This window comes from Papio anubis, chromosome 2 (assembly GCF_008728515.1).
Source record: "Papio anubis isolate 15944 chromosome 2, Panubis1.0, whole genome shotgun sequence".
Classification (NCBI taxonomy): domain Eukaryota; kingdom Metazoa; phylum Chordata; class Mammalia; order Primates; family Cercopithecidae; genus Papio; species Papio anubis.
In genome coordinates this window covers 149,219,246-149,240,317 of record NC_044977.1, presented here as the reverse complement: position 1 = coordinate 149,240,317, position 21,072 = coordinate 149,219,246, and the positions used below count along the sequence as shown (strand labels likewise).

Here is a 21,072-nt window from a genome sequence, read left to right as displayed (position 1 = left end):
GGACTTTGGCATTAAGAGACTTTTTTTCTCCCTTTAAAGAAACTGTAGTATCTAAAAAACCATGGCAAGGTAGGTTTGATCAGTTTGTACCTGCTAGAATGGTTTAACATATAGTTCCTGGTTCCTTTTGTCCTGAGTCATCAGTGTGAGCTTGTGTCTACTCTAGGAGAGAGCAAGGAAGAGAGAACATTTCGGAACTGGATGAATTCCTTGGGAGTCAACCCATACATTAACCATTTGTACAGGTAAATATTTTATTGTGCTTCAGCTGTACTGTCAGGGTCAAACTTTTCAAGTTTCAAACTGTAGGCATGTTTAAATGGAACATTTTCTCAAGTCGCAAGAATTTTAGCCAAATTTTAGAGTTTCAGGATGCTGGGAATTGGCAATACAATGGATTTTAAAAGAAAGTTACTATTCAAAAAAGGAATAATAGTTATTTTTTGATGATATACATAAATCAGTAAAGATAATCCTTACTCTTTTATAGTTATTGATCATAAAAATAATTTCACTTTATCAGAGTAACAGTAATAACTGATAAATTGTTATGTTTTTCATTGTCATTTTTCATTTATTTTTGCCAGAACCTCAATTATTCCATAATTTATGTGTATATTTTTTCTAATTTGTAAAAGTAACTTGTTTTCCTTGAATAAGTGTTGTAGCTTATCTCATTCTTTCTTGTTTAAAAATGATAACACATTATTGGCATTAGTAGGGCTAAGAAAATATTTCACTAAATCAATTCCTGGGCTAACGATGCATCTTTCTAAGTGTGGATGAGAGGAAACCGTTCTTCTCTCTTTATTATACAGTCTACCAGCCTGCCTTAATAAAATGCAAAAGAAGCCAACTTCAGCTAGTTGTATTTTTTTTTTTTTAGAAAAAAGTTCTAATTAACTAAATGTATTAATAATTTACATACCCAAGAAACTCCTTAAAGAAGATTGTCACAACAGGCCAAGTTCACTGGCTCACTGAGGATTTATGATGCTGTAATTTCTGCTGCTTGGTGTTTATTCACAATGTTCTTTAAAATTGAAAACCAGTGTTACCTTATTATGGTAACTGGCTTTGATTGTGATAGACCCATATTTGTAAAGCTCTTGAAGAGTGTGTAAATTTCAGCTAGATGAGAGGAGATATATGTCAATTAGACCAGAGCTCCTGTTACAGTAGCAGGGAAGTTAAAACACAAATATTGAAGGCGAGGAGGGGTCCACTTTTTATGGACTGATTTGAAAGAATGTCTCTAATACATAGTCAAGAGAAAAGAATAACAAGGTCTAGTATGATCCCATTTTGTTTACAATTTGAGTGTGTAGTATTTGTATTCGAATTTTAAAAGAAAATCTAGAGAGGTACATAGCAAACTGTATGTAGCCTGGGTAGTAGGAGTAGAGAACAGTAAGGAGACTTTTATTATTATTATTATTATTTTATTTATTTATTTGAGATGGAGTTTAGCTCTTGTTACCCAGGCTGGAGTGCAATGGCATGATCTCGGCTCACCACAACCTCCGCCTCCCGGGTTCAAGTGATTCTCCTGCCTCAGCCTCCTGTGTAGCTGGGATTACAGGGATGTGCCACCATGCCCAGCTAATTTTGTATTTTTAATAGAGATGGCGTTTTTCCATGTTGGTCAGCCTGGTGGCGAACTCCTGACCTCAGGTGATCTGCCTGCCTCGGCCTCCCAAAGTGCTGGGATTATAGGCGTGGGCCACCGCGCCCAAGACTTTTAATCTTAGTAACTTAAACATGATTGTATTTTTTTGAACCATGAATATGTATTTTTCTATAATTAAAGAGTAAGCTTAAAAATAGCAGATTAAGATTTGTTGATACTCATGTAATTATTTCATAAATATCAGGAACATTAGATTCTATCATTGACAGTGGAGAAGAGAATTGCCCAAACCTTTTAGCTAAAGATATCTGAAGAATATCTTTATTCAAGAAATACCAGCATAGGGCTTCTGAGCATATAGTATTTTTTCTTGGGAAAAGAACTGTTACTTTCAGAAAATTATTTAACATAATCTTAGAGAACCATCAGATGCAGAAGAACACTAGGTGGACATCTAGTTGACACTGGAACCATGTCTCCATAGAATTGTGTCTGCATCATATTCCTAAACCCACCCCCAAGAATTTTTAGGTTCCTGCCTATAGTATAGCCAGCCCAAACCAAAACAGCTAGATTTTCCCTGAAAATTCTCTTCTCTAAAATGTTATGAATATATTTCAAGAACTATTAGTCCTAGAGTTTTTCTATGACCAGTTGGTTCTAGAACTCATCTTGAAGTCTCTGGAAATCATTTAAACTCTCTGGGCCTCAGTTCTATTTGCAAAATAATAATAATACCATACTAGACAGGAATAAGAATGAATTCATTTAAAGTAAAGAAGAAAAATACATGAAACAGGTAAGATTCCAGAACCTGTAGAAATACTTTAGTGATTCTTTTTTTATACAGAATGTTTCATGTGCCTAAAGATAATCTACTCAGATCTTAATTACCTTCATATCAGACTTTCTCCCTCTATCACCTAGTACTGTGCCCAGCTGCCTTCACTGCCATGTGGTGTGTGCTCAGAGAATGCAAAGTAATTTAATATGAACCTTAGCAAAACATAACTCATTGGACAAGCTGTTGGAGGAGAAAAGTCATGTAATACATCACCAAGCTAGCAATTTAAAAAATCAGTTGCTATTGCTTTATGTCCTTAGCATACTGCATTAAAAATAGACTAAACAGGCATACACTAACCTTCTCAGGAGAACATATTTTTCTGAATCCAAAGTAGTTAATATTTTTACTTCGAGAATTCCTACTTGTTCATAAGTTCCTTCTTCTTAACCTTCATTCCTGAACACAAACGGCTGCCTACTGAGTAGCTATTGTGATTTTCCTATAATTATTTTTAAGTTAAAAAATAATGTATAAATAATACATGAACTTATTCTTACTGGACAAGTTCCAGAAAGTATGTAAGTATATAGAATAAAATAAAACATTCCACCCTTACTCTTTCGTACTCCCCTTTTCCTGACCTCTTTCTTTACCTAATAGAGGTAATTGCTATTAACTGTCCTTAGCATGTATAGGTATATAACCACATTTGACTCTAAATTTTTTTAAATAAATGAGATCAAATTGTATGAAATGTTCTGCCATTTGTTTTTTAAAGTTTGATATGTCTTGCAAAGCTTTTCATATCAATACATAGAGATCTACCTCATGTCTAATGGTGGCCAAGGAGTTTATAGTATAGTTTACTCAACAGCTCCCTACTGCCAGGCAGTTAAGTTGTTTCCAAATTTATAAATACTGTGGCAATGAATGTCCTTGGATGTATATACCTTTGTAAATATTTATGTAAACATTTTAGACAGATTCTTAGACTGGAAGTTCTGGGTCAAATGATATGTTCTGTCATTCTTTAAGGATTAAATGACTTATATTCTTAAAGACATAAGTCTGTCTCCAATGTACTTAATACAATTAGGTAGTACCCAACATTTCCTCCTCCTTTATCTGCTTTTCCTTCCTGTTTTAGTGACCTCACAGATGCTTTAGTGATCTTTCAGCTCTATGAGATGATCCGAGTGCCAGTCAACTGGAGCCATGTCAACAAACCTCCTTATCCTGCCCTTGGAGGGAACATGAAGAAGGTGAATGAAATAATGGCCCTGTATATATTGTTATTGTTCTGATATAAAACAAAGAATTTAGAGTTTCATGAAGTTGAATGAAGTGTACTCTGTCCCCACAATTCTGATTCAGACCAAAATGTGTTAAGCTTAATAGCCTTTTTACAAGTTTGCTTTAATAAATGCAAAGATGAAGGCAATCCCTGTAGTCAGACACTTTATATAACTGTTTTCATCTTTATCAAGTCATAGTACTTAATGTTCTTTGAGATGTACTGTAAATGTATTCTTATTTTACAATTGGTATAACTTGCTGAATTTTTATCGGTTATCCACTCATTTATTCAACAGTATTTATCAATTACCTGATACCTGTACAGGGTTATGCAGGATATAACAAAAAGTATAAAGCATGGAGTTGGTCCTCAGGAAAGCCTAAATAAATTAGGGAAATATGTGTGCAAACAACTACAATATGGTACATGGTAAACAAAAGTGAATATTATGATTTCTAGGGAAGAAAGGTGAAGAGCTACTGAAATAGTAATAGCAAAATGGGAACGACACATGAGTGAACAATTCATAGAAAAATAATGATGAATAGTAAACATACGAAAAGCTTTTCACCCAGAATAAAGAAATGCAATTTAAAACAAGAAACTATTGAACTGCATCCAATGTTAGAGGAAGTATTCATTTGTATAATCTTTCTAAAACCAGTTTGGCAATACATACTAATCTTCCAAAAAATTCTTTGACCTAATTTCACCTTTTTCCAGCTATCCTGATGAAAAAATCAGAAAGACACAAAGTTGTGTGGCAAAATGCTAATCATAGCAGTGTTTATACAGCACACAAGAAAACAACTCAGTTGTTCAATAAAGGGTTAATAAAATTGACACACTCATAAGATGAAGTAAAATGTGCCATTAAAAATAGTGTTTGACAGGAACAGAAAACCAAACACTGCATGTTCTCACTCATAAATGGGTGTTGAACAGTGAGGACACAGGGACACAGGTAGCGGAACATCACACACCCAGGCCTGTCAGGGGGTGGGGGGAAAGGGGAGGGGAGAGCATTAGGACAAATACCTAATGCATGCGGGGCTTAACACCTAGATGATGGGGGCCGGACGCAGTGGCTCACACCTGTAATCCCATCATTTTGGGAGGCTGAGGCAGGTGGATCACGAGGTCAGGAGTTCGAGGCCAGCCTGGCCAATATAGTGAAAATACAAAAATACAAAAAAAATACAAAAATACAAAAAATTAGCTGGGCATAGTGGCGGCCACCTGTAATCCCAGCTACTCGGGAGGCTGAGGCAGGAGAATGGCTTGAACCGGCGGAGGTTGCAATGAGCCGAGATGTGCCATTGCACTCCAGCCTGGGTAACAGAGCGAAATTCCATCTCGAGGAAAAAAAAAAAAAAAAAACCTAGATGACGGGTTGATGGGTGCAGCAAACCACCATGGCATATGTATACCTATGTAACAATCCTGCATGTTCTGCACGTGTATACCAGAACTTAAAGTATAATTAAACAAAGAAAAAATATTGTTTTAGTAATAGTGGTATGGAAATGAGCAGGACACAAAATTATATATATACATAATATGAATCTAATTTGTTTAAAATACATAACACACACAGAGATGCATTCAAAAGGGACTTTGGGTTTTTCACGTCTATAGAATGAAAATGTATTTATAGACACTGTAATTTTTAAAGAAAAAAATTTAAAAAGACCTTTAAAGGGAAATATATAATAATATTAAAAGTAGTTAAATGTGTGGTATAATTATAAAGAGTTATATTTTTCAGCATTCCTAGTCATTGGACTGCCTGCATTTTTAATTTCATTTGATTTGCATATAATTCTTTTCATGGGAGTAGAATTCAGAAAATTTTATTGACTAATTTCATGTAAGTTTTTTTCTCCAAAATTCTGAGTGCAAAATGTAACAGGAAAACAGAAATTAACCATTCATTATACCTGGAATTTTAATGTGAACTACAAATAAATACATATGTCACAAATGAATCATATGCAGAATACTTTTTCAACAAGTATAGAATGAAACATAAAGCCTGAAATAAATTCAAGATGTTTAAAAAATGAAGAAGCAGTACTTTCATGACACAGTATCACAGGGAATTACTTTATGGAATTATTTTATGGAATTTGGGCAATAATCAATAGATGTCACTTTCCTTCGGTTACAAATTTCTTAAAGCTGCACCGTTAAAATAGCCTTTCTTCATTATTATTATTATTTTTGAGACAGAGTCTTGCTGTGTTGCTCAGGCTGGAATGCAGTGGCGTGATCCCGGCTAACTGCAAGCTCTGCCTCCCAGGTTCATGCCATTCTCCTGCCTCAGCCTCCTGAGTAGCTGGGACTACTGGCACCTGCCACTACGCCCAGCTAATTTTTTTGTATTTTTAGTAGAGACGGGGTTTCACCGTGTTAGCCAGGATGGTCTTGATCTCCTGACCTCGTGATCTACCTGCCTCAGCCTCCCAAAGTGCTGGGATTACAGGCATGAGCCACCATGCCTGGCCGCCTTCTTTATTTTTAAGTATTTATTTTCACTTGAACCCTTGTGTCCCATTACGTAACTCTTCTCATTGTCCAAATGATCTAAGCTTCATTTTCGTCCAAAGCATTTAAAGTACTTGGTAATTGATATAGTTTGGCTGTGTCCTCACCCAAATCTCATCTTGAATTGTACTCCCATATTCCCATGTGTTGTGGGAGGGACCCAGTGGGAGATAATTTGAATCATGAGGGCAGTTCCCCCATACTGTTCTCATGGTAGTGAATACGACTTAGGAGATCTGATGGTTTTATCAGGGGTTTCCGCTTTTGCATCTTCCTCATTTTCTCTTGCTGCCGTCATGTAAATAGTGCCTTTTGCTTCCCACCATGATTCTGAGGCCTTCCCAGCCATATGGAACTGTAAGTCCAATTAAACCTCTTTTTCTTCCCAGTCTTGGATATGTCTTTATCAGCAGCGTGAAAACGAAACTAATATAGTAATCATTTCTTCCGTTAACCCTGTGAGACTGCACTCCAAGTTTTTCTTGCTTTCTTTGTGCTCATTCTTACCTTTCATAGGTTCTTCATCTTTTAGCCTGACAACTCAGTATTTCCAAGGCCTGGTTCTTGGCCTAAAGGTCTTAACTTCTATATTTACACCCTCAGGGAGCAGATCTGTTTTTAGGGTTTTAAGTACAGGCTGAGCATCCCTTATCCAAAATACTTGGGACCAGATGTATTTCAGATATTGGAATATTTGCAGTATGCTGGTTGAACATCCTTAAGCTGAAAATCTGAAATGCTCCAATGAGCTTTTCTTTTGAGTATTGTGTTGGTGCTCAAAAAGTTTTAGAGTTTGGAGTATTTTGGATTTTTGGATTTTCAGATTAGGGATATTCAACCTGTACTACTATACACATGGATTACCTCTAGGAACCTAATTTCTTATTCCTTCTCTAGTTTGGTACCTCTCTAGATCTCTTAGAAGCGTTCTGCCAAATTTGGAACCAACTATTGCCAATAAATAGAATATATGCTTTCCCTTATGTTAGCACCTGTTTCCAGTTTCTCTTTCAATGCTGGTCATATCAGTATGTTCTTAGGCCTCTATACTAGCAACGCTGAACTCCTTTCTCGCCATCATTTCCCTTAGGAACTTTGGTATAACTGTAAAGCAGATGGCTCTTCATTGAAACACATGTGATTACTGCAGTTTGCTATAAAATCCTCCCACTGAAATGGGTGTCCATGGTAAATACGCTGGCTTTTTACTCTCCTGTACACAGTGTTAAGTAATTCAAGTGCTAATGTTATTTTCCATAAATTAGGAATCTATTCTGTTTTTTAAAATCGACATTCTTATAGCATATATTTCTTTTAAGCGGTCTAAGCCTATAATTTAATATGATTCCAAACAATTTTTTGGAATATTATCTCTGCATTAAAACACTCTTTAAAAATTTTTTTAGAAATAGGGTTTCACTATGGTGCCCAGGCTGGAGTGCATGCTATTCACAGGCATGATTATAGCACACTACAGCCTTGAACTCCTGCCCTTAAGTGATCCTCCTGCCTCAACCTAAGTAGCTGGACTACTGGCATGCCACCACACCCAGCTTCTCCTTGGATTTTAAAAAAATGAATACATATCAAACATTTTACTCAATTTGTGAAGTGAGCCAGGCAGATGTTATAGCAGGCTCAAAGATCTTCCATTTTTATTTGTAGTAAATTGAACTTTGGGAATTTGGATTCTCTTTTTTAAAGAACAATAACCATATATTTGTACAAATTCTTTCATTAGCTGTCTCACATTTCCTGGAAATATTTTCTTACTATTGGGAAAAATGTATCTATGTACCTTAGGTTAGACTATTTTGTAATGGTGCCTTAACTAACTTTTGGAAGAAAATTAAGAAAAATAGTGTTCTCCTTTTAAATGTTTATTCCAAAAAGTACTTAGTGTAAGCACTTTTGTTCCTACTGGTGATAAGATTATGAGAGCTTATAATTTCACTGGAGCAAAAAGACTCAGATACATAAGAATTTATAAGTTCTGATATAAGAAACACAGCACTAGATGATGGAGATAAAAAACCCTATTGACTCCAGGATAGACAAAAAAAGTGTTAGAGAAAGGACCCAGCTGGACCTATATCACTGGAAAGAAGTATGTGTGTGTGGTTGGGGAGGGTAAACAATTTATTAGATGTTTATGTATCAGATTCTTACTTTAGGCAGGGCATTGTGCTGGAAGTGGATAGATTGGTGCATGAAAAAAATTTTTGTCCTTTAGAAGAAGCTTATACTATAGTTGTTGAAAGGAAACACATAAAAGGCTAAGTATAAGTAGAAGATGGTGCATAAGCATTACAAAATAAGCATTCTTAGGAGTTCAAGCAAAGGATAGATCATTATTAGCTGGTACAGTTAAGGTTAAGCCTTTATTGAAGAAAGGGGCCAAAAGCTGAATTTCAGAGGATGAGTAAGATCTGGGTAAAGAATATTGGGGATGAAGTTAGATTCTTAATAAAACAATTACTTTCTTCTCTTTTTTAAAATTTTAAATCTAAACAAAACATCATCTATTACTTCATTAAAGGAAAGCAAGAAACCTTGTCTTTTAGTCACAGATGTATCACTAATAAGCTATTTCATCTTGGATAGTCAAGAAAATTTTTTTTTGAGACAGAGTTTTTTCTCTTTTGCCCAGGCTGGAGGGCAATGGCGCGATCTTGGCTCACTGCAACCTCCACCTCCCAGGTTCAAGTGATTCTCCTGCCTCAGCCTCCTGAGTAGCTGGAATTACAGGCACCTACCACCACGCCTGGCTACTTTTTGTATTTTTAGTAGAGATGAGGTTTCATGTTGGCCAGGCTGGTCTCGAACTCTTGACCTCAGGTGATCCACTTGCTTCGGCCTCCCAAAGTGCCAGGATTACAGGCATGAGCGACCACGCCCGGCCTGGATAGTGAAGACTTTTAGAATAGGAGGGGATCTTAAAACTTTCCAGCCAGTTGTTCCTCTATTTAGGTTAACCCACTCAGTGCTTTAAATCTTCAACTATAAAATGGAAATAATTATGTCCTTGCTTTCCCTGGGTTATTATTATGAAATTGGTCATATAAATTTAAGGTGTCATCATAACTGTTTTTCAGATGGCTGAACTAGGCTGGTGTATTCAGGAGATATGTTTTTAAAAATCTGTTTTATACCCAAACTTTTACTTATTTATAGATTGAAAACTGTAACTATGCAGTGGAACTTGGGAAGAACAAGGCCAAATTCTCCTTGGTTGGCATTGCTGGGCAGGACCTAAATGAAGGGAATTCAACACTTACCCTGGCATTGGTATGGCAGCTGATGAGAAGGTAAAGGCTGATATGTTGGTACCAACACTGCCTGTTTCCTCCAACAAGTAATCTGAACTAAACTTTTTAGCTATTTTTGAACAATAATGAACACAGAAGAAATATACAATGTAAAATATTTTAATTTTTAAAGGATTTACTGTTGATTATGGTTTTTTTGTAAATTATATTTTATTTAAAAATGGGTCAATATCCAGAAACACTATCACTTTTATTAATGTCTCTTAAAAATGGCTTCATAAGGAATTGCTTTAAGTTTTAAAACTACCATGTAGTAGTTTTTGTTTCTGATTAATGAGGTTTGTAACTTTGGAATGTAACTGGGTGCAAATGCCAGACTAAAATTAGAAATATTTGTTAGAACTGAACTGTTCCTTAAGTATTTATCTAAGCATTGATATAAATTATGTGAAAGCAAATTTTACCCTTTTCAGTCTCAAATATACATCTTTTCTGTTGCAGGTACACATTGAATGTGTTATCAGATCTTGGAGAGGGTGAAAAAGTAAATGATGAAATTATTATTAAATGGGTCAATCAGACTCTTAAAAGTGCAAACAAAAAGACTTCTATTTCCAGCTTCAAGGTAAGCAAGAGTCTTAAATTTCTTTCTTTTTCCGTTGCTATAGGAAGGAATTTTTTTCTGTTTTGAGACGGAGTGTCGCTCTGTCACCCAGGCTGGAGTGCAGTGGCACGATCTCGGCTCACTGCAAGCTCTGCCTCCCGGGTCATTCTCCCGGGTCATCATTCTCCTGCCTCAGCCTCCCAAGTAGCTGGGACTACAGGTGCCTGCCACCACGCCCGGTTAATTTTTGTGTGTGTGTTTTTAGTAGAGACAGGGTTTCACCATGTTAGCCAGGATGGTCTCGATCTCCTGACCTTGTGATCTGCCCACCTCGGCTTCCCAAAGTGCTGGGATTACAGGCGTGAGCCACCGCGCCTGGCCAGGAATGAATTTTTATTGGAAATTACATTGATTTGGCTTAGAATTATATTGATGTTGTATGTCAGAAACATGATTTATGAGTTTAGGCATACTAATTATTTGGCATGTGTAAACTTGAAATATTCAGTTTTAATTACTAAATTTTTGATTGGTTGTCCAGTTAAGTATAAATGCAGGTTAATATTATCTGACTCTGGTAATCTAATCTTAAAAAATAAACAGAATAGAGCCAAAAAAAATCCAGTTATCAAATGAAAAAGATAAGAAGCCATTGTTTATATAGGACCTATAATGTTTTGTGCTCCCTAGCAGCAGTCTCAGAATTGTATTGACATCATTTCCAAGGCATAACAGAGCCAGCCAAACCGATCCAAGTGGGAATTGAGAAAACTGGTAGGAAAAAAAAATCTTGTCATCTGGCTTCATAATGGCACTTAACACTCACTTCCGAGCATTTGTGGATGATTCATAAAGCACTCAAAATGTAATCTGTACATACCTACCCACTAATTTTCATGCATTTCCATTGTGTTTTGCTTTTGCATGCAAGCCGATGTTAGCTACAAATAAGCATGTCTGCTTGTACACATTCATTCAGTGAGCCTTGTGTTTGTGATTTTATTATGTGTGAAAAACTGCAATCAATTTGTGTTTTTTTACTGAAATAAAGTACAGAGATGAAACACTAAGCTATCCTAAGAGATATCTACCCATTTTTATTTCTCTCTTTGCCCTTGCTTTATATGCTTAACAACATTACAAAGTGAAAGAAATGTCAGAAATTTATCAATTCAATCTTCTCATGTTTGCCAAAAACTGAGGCCCAAGGCGGTTTTAACAGGACAGCTGGATATTGGCAGATATGTTGCCTGAGTCCTAGTTCAATTGCTTTTTTTTTTTTTTTTTTCCTTTTCTATCTTGGAAGAAACTAATGACACTGAGTTTTTGTTACTTCTTATTTTTTTTTTGAAGTAATTTTCAATCCATGATTTGTCTCTCTGTGTTTTAGACATAGAACACAAAAATATAAAATAGCAATGGGCATTGTATTATAAAATTCTCTAATTGGCAGTTATTCTTTAAAATTGTTATGTTGAAATTATATGCATTTGCACATTAATTTATAGAAAATATTAAGCATGTATATAGCTAATACAATAGAAAATATTTAGGAGCAAATTAATATTTATTGAGCTCCTATTAAGTAACTTTTCTAAGTAAAGAAAAGGGTATAAAGTATAGGAAATTAATGTGGCCCTCAGAGTGTTCACCATTTATTTTAAGGACAAAGATTGTATAACTGAGAAGGTAACAATACTATAGAGTAAATGACAAAATTCAAGTAATACAACTAATATTGTGGATGAAAAGTTTGATCATTTCCAATTGAATGGTCAGTGAAGAGCCGATAAAGACAGCTGGATTTGAACATCATAGATGGCGGGAGGATTTGAATTGGTGGAGAGAAAGGGGGATAACAAACTTAGAAGGGTCCATCTTGAATAAAGGCATGTCTAAGAAAGTTAGGAGAAATAGGATGGTTCCTAAGGGATGTTATGCAAGACACAAATTGGGTCAAGATTGTGGAGGATTTTGGCCTAAATAAAGGATATTGAGTAAAGGGGGTAATAAGAAAGGCAATTATTTTAGGAATACTAATCTGCATGTGGTGAACAGGATGGGGAGGGAGAATAGTGTAACTGCAAGGACAGTGCAGAAGAATCCAAGGCAGTACTCAAGGTGTGAAGTAATAAGGGGTTTGGGGCTGGGAATGGAAATGGTAAGATTAGAAAGCTATAAGTTATTGCAAAAGAAGAACTAGGATTTGGCTTCCTGATTTGGGGAAGAAGAGGGGAGGGAAGAGCCAAAACTCTTGATGTTTTGGGCACGGGTAACTGGAAAACAGGTAACACTAATAGAAATGGGGATGTCATGAGGTACAGCTTCTTCCTGGAAAAGGTGATGAATTCAGTTTTAGGCTTGAATTTGAGGTAATTTTAGGAAAATGGGGGCGGTGAAAGGAGACATTAAAACTGGAAAGACAGACTTGGTGATCAGTTGAATAAAAGAGTTGAGAAATGGGAGTGCATAAACCTTTTAAGGGAGAGCAACCATAGAGAACAGCCGACTTGAGAGTTTGGCTCTACTTAGAACTGAGGTGGCAGAAGCATCGCAAAAGTGCTTGGCATTTTGCATATGCTTAATGATAAAATCTTTAAAGAGAGCACAAATAGTGAAGAAATGAGGCAGTGAATGCTAAAACATAGTTGAGGTGAGGGAGGCTTTTTTCCAACTACAGAAGTCATTATGTTTGAAGGCTATATTAAGGGGTACTAGCAGAAAAAACATTTTAATTATAATCAAAGTAGCACTATAACTAGGAATTTCAGAAAAGACAAATTTACCCTTTTTAGCCACAAAATAAATTTCTCTTGCTAAGAAGATAGAGAAGGTGGTATATCAGCAAATAATAATCATAATTACCATTTATTGAGTCCTTTGTGTCACTGTGTTAAGCACTTTACATATTGTTTCTTTTAATTAAATACTCTGAGCAAAAAGGTGAGCATTAGAGAAGTTAAGTAACTGTCTACTGTCATACAACTTTTAAGCAGAACAGCTGGGTTTCATATCCAGGTCTGTCTATGTACAAGTGGAAAGCCAAGCTTTGGAGTTTTATGGTCCTGGGTTGACTCTTGGCTGAGCTGCTGATTAGCTGTGTAACATACTGCTCATTTATTACATAAATATTCAAAGCTTGCCCTGTGTCAGCTGCCTTGCTAGTCGCTGTGGCTACATAGTGCCCTCAAAGAGCTCACTATTCAGGGAAGGTGGCAAATAAGAAAACAAGAATCACAGTATGGGGTGTCAGCAATACTATATAAATTAGCTAAGGGGGGAGTGTGGGACCACATGAGAAGGGCATCTGTTTTACAGAAACCTTAGCAGTTTATACTAACAGCAGGGCTACATCTACTGATGAATAAACTACTGGCTCAGCATTTACTATCTGTGTGACCATGGGCAAGTTATTAATTTCTCTATTCTTCAGTTTACCCATATCTAAAATGGGGAAATTAATAATCCCTATCTACTAAGATTGTTGTTAGACTACATAAGTTAACAAAATGTAAAGAGCTTAACAGTACCTAGCACATATTAAGGGCTCAATAAATGGGGCTTACCACGCTGTTGGCATTGCTAATATATAAAGGGCATCATATGTGGCGGGGCAGGGGAGTCTGCTGAGCCTTTTAGGGAAGTCTGGTGGCCACATCACTGGTTTTCTACATACATTTATTTATTTATTTATTTATTTATTTATTTATTTTTGAGATGGAGTCTCGCTCTGCTGCCCAGGCTGGAGTGCAGTGGCACAATCTCAGCTCACTTCAACCTCCGCCTCCCAGGGTCAGGCAATTCTCCTGCCTCAGCCTCCTGAGTAGCTGGGACTCTAGGCGCCTGCCACCACGCCCAACTAATTTTTTGTATTTTTAGTAGAGATGGGGTTTCCCTGTGTTAGCCAGAATGGTCTCAATCTCCTTACCTCATGATCTGCCTGCCTTGGCCTCCCAAAGTGTTGGGATTACAGGTGTGAACCACCATGCCCGGCCTTTCCATTTTTATTTTTTAAAATGACAGAAATAGCAGTGGAATGAAATGTTCTAATATGTATCAAATAAAGGGAAAAATCATTATCTTGAAAATCAAGCTCTAGGTAATTCTAGATTAAGATAATGAAATTCTTTTTGCTGAGGTCATTTCTTTATGATTAACTTAAGGAAATAAAAGGAAAAATAATGGAAATGTATTTATATACTAACCTAAGGGTTTTCACTGTAACCCCTTTCCCTTTACAAAAGTAAAATGTCTTTCACTGATAATGTACGAATTAGAGGATTTGGAAGACAGGGCTATTTTATCGAAAACAAGAAGATAAGAGATCTGATACAATCTTTAGAAACTTAAATTTTTCATTCAACTCAGTAGAAGCTTTACCCAAAGTAACTCATAAGAAAATGGGTGGGAAAAATACTTGTTTCCTAAATCTAAATGAAATATTTAAAATAACACATATAAATAAGGAATCAAATTATAGCACAATTAAGTCACTTGTCTTTTAAAAAATTAATCATAAATATATGAAAGATAAGCCCATAGAAATTAAAATTTATTCTAGAATGAAATATTTTTAGAAAGTATAATACAGTACACATTTAGAGTCATCTAGAGAGCTTATTAAAAATGTAGATTCCCAGCCTCATTCATAGATAACCTGACATTAGTTTGAGTGGAGCTAGATTTGCACTTTTAACAAGTACTCCACATAATTTTCATGTGGGTGGTCTGCAGACTATATATTGAGCAAACAGGTATGATAATTTCTCAGAAACAGAGAAGATACGAAAAGCAGATCCAGATTACCAGCATCAGATAGACTTAAAGGACCTAATTATTTTTACCCTTACCCCTGCCCAAAGATCTGTATCATAAAATGAACATTCCTAATAAGAATATTACCCCTGCCCAAAGATCTGTATCATAAAATGAACATTCCTAATAAGAATATTACCTCTGCCTAAAGATCTGTATCATAAAATGAACATTCCTAATAAGAATATAAATTTTTGTAAAATTAATAAATGAGGCCGGGCACAGTGGCTCACGTCTGTAATCCCAGCACTTTGGGAGGCTAAGGTAGGCGGATCACGAGGTCAGGAGATTGAGACCATCCTGGCTAACACGGTGAAACCCCGTCTTTACTAAAAATACAAAAAAAATTAGCCAGGCATGGTGGTGGGCGCCTGTAGTCCCAGCTACTCAGGAGGCTGAGGCAGGAGAATGGCGTGAACCCGGAGGCGGAGCTTGTAGTGAGCCAAAATCACGCCACTGCACTCCAGCCTGGGCGACAGAGTGAGACTCCGTGTCAAAAAAAAAAAAAAAAAAAAAGTAATAAATGAAGTGGCTGATCGTGGTTCAAAGAAGCCTGTTACTCTTCTTCACATGGCTTCAAATTGTTTTATTAGATATTGATTAAGAACTGACATTTGGCTAGAGCCTATACTAGATGCTTTCACCTATACCACCTCAATATTCCTAAGAATCCTATGACATTCTACTTTAGAGATTAGGAAAGGGTGCTCTGGCTTCAAGTAACAGAAACCCAATTTCAAGTGGTTTAAACTGAAAGGAAAGGTATTGACCACAATAACAGTAATCCAGAGGTAGGGTAGACTTCTGGATTGGTTGAACCAATAATTGAAGAATGTCATTCGGGACTCAATTTTTTTTTCCCATCTCTGCTTTGCCATCTAATGTGCCAGCTTCACCCTAAAGCTGGTTTTCCTTTTGATCATAGGATAGTTGCTGCTTGTGACAGAGGTTTCATCTGCCATTCACATCCAGGAGGAGCGGTTGCTGGCTTTCCATAACATAGGCCCAAATTAAATCACTGTGGTAATAGAATAGGATTCCTCTATTTGGCTTAGACCAGTGTTTTGAAACCTTAAAAGAAAATTATCCTCTAAGGAATATTTTTAGACATTTTTTCCCTTTTTCTCTCTCTCCCATGAAATTTTAATGCAGAGATACACTGTATACCTACCTGTTCATGCACTGCATGCTTTATACATAAAAAAGGTTATCACCCTGCCTCCATTGAGAATGCTTGACCTAGGTTAATTTAGATTCACTCCTGGAACTGTGAATGTCGGCTTTCCTTGAAGCTTATGTCTATGTGAAGGAGGTATGGATATAGAGCAAAAATATGGGTTCTATTTGTATAGAAGAAGTAAAGAGTGGGTAGATTCTGGGTAGGCAAGCAGTGGTGGCCACTATTCAAGCTGAGAGAGAGAACAAATAATTTGTTCAAGTACTGATAAGTGGTAAAAATCAGTTCAGACCAGGATGTCTGATTTCATCTGCAATGCACTATTCACTACAATTTAGTTGTCTATTTTTAGCTTGCCTTGGTGGTAACTTCAAAATGCTCTTGGGCATTTTAGAGTCAGACTGTCATGGGTTCAAATACCAGTTCTGTATTTACTGGTTGTGTAAACAAGTCATTTGAGCTATCTTAGGAACTTCATGTTCTTCATCTTTTTTAAAAAAAGAATTCCTTTATTATCAATATGCTAGGGTTTAAAAGGTGGATTAAATAAACTAAAACATGTAAAACAATAAGAACAATGTCTTTGTAAATGTTCCCTTTCGCTATTTCATTTTTCTTTCTGAAAAATATTAAGGGAAGGCTTTGGGATTTATGGTCTAAGAAATATATGAGTAGAATTTAAAAATTGTTAATTAAAAATTCATCTACTCCCTTTCAAAAGATGTGTATTTTTTACAGAATAGAAACTAGAGTTAGCATACTTAGGAGCTATCATGTCCACAAACCTTATTCAGGTATGCTGACAACTCTATATAAAGATTTAAGGAAAAGTATATTTTAAATGGTTTATTTATGTGTGCTGGTTGCAGAAAAGCTGAACGTTAGGTTAGGTACAAATAATTTATAGATTGCCTTCAGTTATATGATCAGAAGAGTCTGAAAATAATGAAAATTAAAGGTCAGAAGATTATGAATGTTCATCTATGCTTTGTTTTCTAGGATAAATCTATAAGCACAAGTTTACCTGTTCTAGATTTAATAGATGCCATTGCACCAAATGCAGTTCGTCAAGAAATGATCAGGAGAGAAAACTTATCTGATGAGGACAAGCTGAACAATGCTAAGTAAGCCTTTATGGTTTATATTAGAACTGTACAGTGGCCCTTTAATTCTCTAAAATCCTTATAGGAAAGGTTACTATGCCCTTAAAATTCATATTTTTAAATATAACTTGTATGGGGAATATGATTTAAGACTCACAAACTTAACCTTTTCGTAAAATTAATCTTGTCACAATATTTCACTCTTTTGTTAAAATATGTTAAGTGAAAACACGGTGGATAACACCAAGATATTTTTCTTGTCTCTTCAAGATATGCCATTTCAGTTGCTCGGAAGATCGGTGCCCGGATATATGCATTACCTGATGACCTCGTAGAAGTAAAACCAAAGATGGTTATGACGGTGTTTGCATGCTTAATGGGAAAAGGACTGAACAGAATAAAATAATCATTTCATATGATTTTCTGCCACATTAAACATATTGTATGCCTCACAGTTTACAGGATACTGAAATGTAGTGGGTGTGTAAAACCAGAGATTATTTGTATGTTCAAAATAGTTATATATTCATTAATGAATTCAATATCCTGTTCATACTAGTTAGAGCTGGTCAGCCTTTTTGGATAACACAGTTAATTTACCAACTGATAAAGATAATAAAATATATTCATAATCAAGCTGATACTTCATGATGAAATTATTTTTGTTGCTTAAAAGTCATATTAAGACTAATTCTTTTTTATGGTTCAGAAAAGATGAATACAAAAGTTTTTGCAGGTTCTGCTGTGAAATGTGTTTTGATTTTTTTGTGTGTTAATTTTGATCATAAATGCATTCATACTCATAATCCAGTTTAATCCTTTTATTTGCTTCCTCCAACTATTTAAAGTGGTCCAAAAACACTTTTCTGTAAGTTTCTATACTGTCTATAAACCTTCTGGTGACAAGAATTGTTTATTAATATCAAACTTTTTATATATGAGAACTAATTCTTGAATAAACCCCAAAGTTCACTCTCTTGTTTAAGTAGCAGCAGCTTTTTACTTAAAATTTAATTTTAACTACATTGATACCTTACATATCCTAGTTTGGTAATACAGCTTTAACTATGTCATGCAACACATATATGTTGGTAGGATGTTATTAGAGATACATGTGTGCATATATATTTTTTTGCACCTGTATCACCCAGCTTTTCATAAGTGGTATGTATAATTGGTCATTCAGCCAACCATCAGTATTTTTCCCCCACAACATGTGTAACACTTTTCAGTTTGTGGATATCGGATACATTAAGATTTCTTTTTATAAGTATTCATTTTGAATGTGCATATAGTTATTTGACTCCTTCCAAATACTTGTAGCCAAACATTGGCTAGAACACCCCAAGATATGTTGACACTATCCTGTTAGCTTCATATTATACTTGCTAGTTTAGGTCTCTATAGAAGCCCTATATAATTTAGAATATGCCCACTGAGTATCTTTAATAGAAAGTAACATAAAGCTATATTAATGTAGAGTATTTTCATTTGTTTTTTCGTAGCCCGTTACAAATTGGCAATGTTTGGTTAATGTTTGTGTTACTTGGAAATCGCTACAGCTTGGCCCTATTTTTTTCCTAAATTTTTAGCATTAATCCAATTCTGCTGCTAACAACTGAAGCCAGAAATCTACTTCCTCCATCTTCCACTCTTAGTGCAGTGAGCAATACTGTTGTGCAACAAAAATGTCACTTTATCCCAGTGTGAATGAGTAGTCTAAATTCCGCTTCTACCATTGATTTAAACATACATGTTGGTAAGAGTGAGACTGCCCATGTGTTTAGAATAGAATTTTTTAAATGAAATGATCAGGTGGAATTTTGAAATATATTCTTCTACAAAAGAGATTTCTTTCCCTTTTATATTTTGATGATTGTTTTCTTATATGAAGATTAAGATATGTTCTTGCTCTTTTATAAGATTATTTAAATTATGTTTCCCTCAGATTTTTTTTTCACTATTGTATTTACTAAGTTATTGGATTTACATGAAATCTGGCACTTTTAGGGTGTTCTTTTTCTCACAGAGTATATTTAATAAAAATGCTGTGTATATAGAAATGTGTTTGTATTTATTTCATTTGAAGAAAAATATTCAGCCTTGAAAATTAATCTAGCATAAACTTATTTTCCAGAAAAGAAAACAGTTCCTAAATGAGTTAGTAAAACAAAAAAAATTGTATTTGATAATTTCTTTGAAGATGAGGGTATGTTCTTAAATATGAATAATTATTAGAAACCAACTGTGTGATTACTACAATTTAGTTTGTGCTGAAATAATTCAGGTGAATCAATCCATTCACAAATTTATCATCTATTTTGATCCAGATACTATGCTATACACTGGGGATTCAGCTGAGAAAAATACAGATGAAGTCCCCTGACCTCATGTATCATATCCATGTATCATATCCTAGTAGAGAGACAATTTGTAAATAGGAATTTTAGATAGTGATATGCAGTAAAAGAAATAACATAGGGTAACGTGATATAGACTGACTTGGGAAATGGGGTAGAGATTATTTGTATTGGGGTGAACATGGAAGGGCTCTCTAAGGATATTTGTGCTATGAGTGTTCAGCAGAGAGAACAAATGTAAAGAACCCGAGGCAGGCAGTCCTGTAGGCATCCTAGAAGACAAACAGGCGAACGTGACCTGAGAGTACTGAGGGAGAGGCAGAGTCTAGAGATGGAGATGGGGTCTAGGGTATTGTAGGACTAGATCTAAATCTGGATTTTTTTTTCTTCTCTGACTGGTCATGACTGCTCTTTTGTATATGTGGTTTGGGTAAGCTGCTTGAAGTAATATGCTGCTTCTGAATCTTGGATGCTATTGTTCATCATAACTCCACCACTGGTCTCTGTATCGCCTGTGTAGAAAAAACTGATAGACTGCATAGATTATGTTAAAATACCCCAATTTATGCTGGATAAGGAGTGTACCAGACCAGGCACAGTGGCTCATGCCTATAATCTCAGCACCTTGGGAGGCCAAGGTGGGAGGACTGCTTGAGGCCAGGAGTTTGAGACCAGCCTGGGCAACATAGACTCTTGCTACAAAATTTTAATTTTTTTTGAGACAGAGTCTCACTCTGTCACCCAGGCTGGAGTGCAGTTGCACGATCTCGGCTCACTGCAACCTCTGCCTCCCGGGTTCAAGTGATTCTCGTGCTTCAGCCTCCTGAGTAGCTGGGATTACAGGTTTGCGTCACCACGCCTGGCTATTTTTTTGGTGTGTTTTTAGTAGAGACAGGGTTTCACCATGTTGGCCAGGCTGGTCTCGAACTCCTGACCTCAAGCAATCTGCCCACCTCAGCCTCCCAAGGTACTGGGATTATAGGCATGAGCCACTGGGCCCAGCCCTCAATTTTTTTTTTAATTAGATAGGTGTGGTGGTGTGCACCTGTACTCCTAGCTACTTGGGAGGCTGAGGTGGGAGGACTGGGTGACACAGCAAGACTCTGTCTCTTAAAAACAACCAAAGGTGTATCAGAGAGGTAAGAGAGGATTTCTGCATCTGAGATGATCCAAAAAGACTTCTGAAGAACAGGGTGCAGTTGCCACATTGGCTTAGTTTGAAGTAGGAACAGTCCCCCAACCCCCAGCACTTTGAAAGGCCTCCTAGGATTATCTACTAAAGTAGGTTGGGATTCCCCAGTCTTAGAAATTAATCCAGCCCCTACGGGAGTCCTCTGGATAAAGAATCACCTAAATCCAGCAACTCGCAAATGTCTCGGATTAAAGTGAAGCTGTATCTACATGGCGCTCTATCTCGCTTGCTCTCCTGCTATATCACATGTGTGACATAGTTCTGAGCCATCTACATTTTTTCCCTCAAACA

General features: G+C 36.1%; 1 protein-coding gene across 3 annotated transcripts in view; it reads left to right on the top strand.

Annotated features, from left to right (window-relative positions):
• The window catches only part of PLS1 (plastin 1), a 110,732-nt gene extending 91,440 nt beyond the window's left edge, over positions 1–19,292 (top strand). For all 3 annotated transcript variants that reach the window (XM_009201577.3, XM_009201578.4, XM_003895000.5), the window contains exons 11-16: positions 167–245; positions 3,565–3,679; positions 9,436–9,569; positions 10,032–10,155; positions 17,126–17,250; positions 17,500–19,292. In XM_009201577.3, coding sequence (XP_009199841.1) covers positions 167–245; positions 3,565–3,679; positions 9,436–9,569; positions 10,032–10,155; positions 17,126–17,250; positions 17,500–17,635 — 713 coding nt within the window. In that variant the 3' untranslated portion in view covers positions 17,636–19,292. The remainder of the gene's footprint in view (positions 1–166; positions 246–3,564; positions 3,680–9,435; positions 9,570–10,031; positions 10,156–17,125; positions 17,251–17,499) is intronic.
• Positions 19,293–21,072: the final 1,780 nt, after the last annotated feature.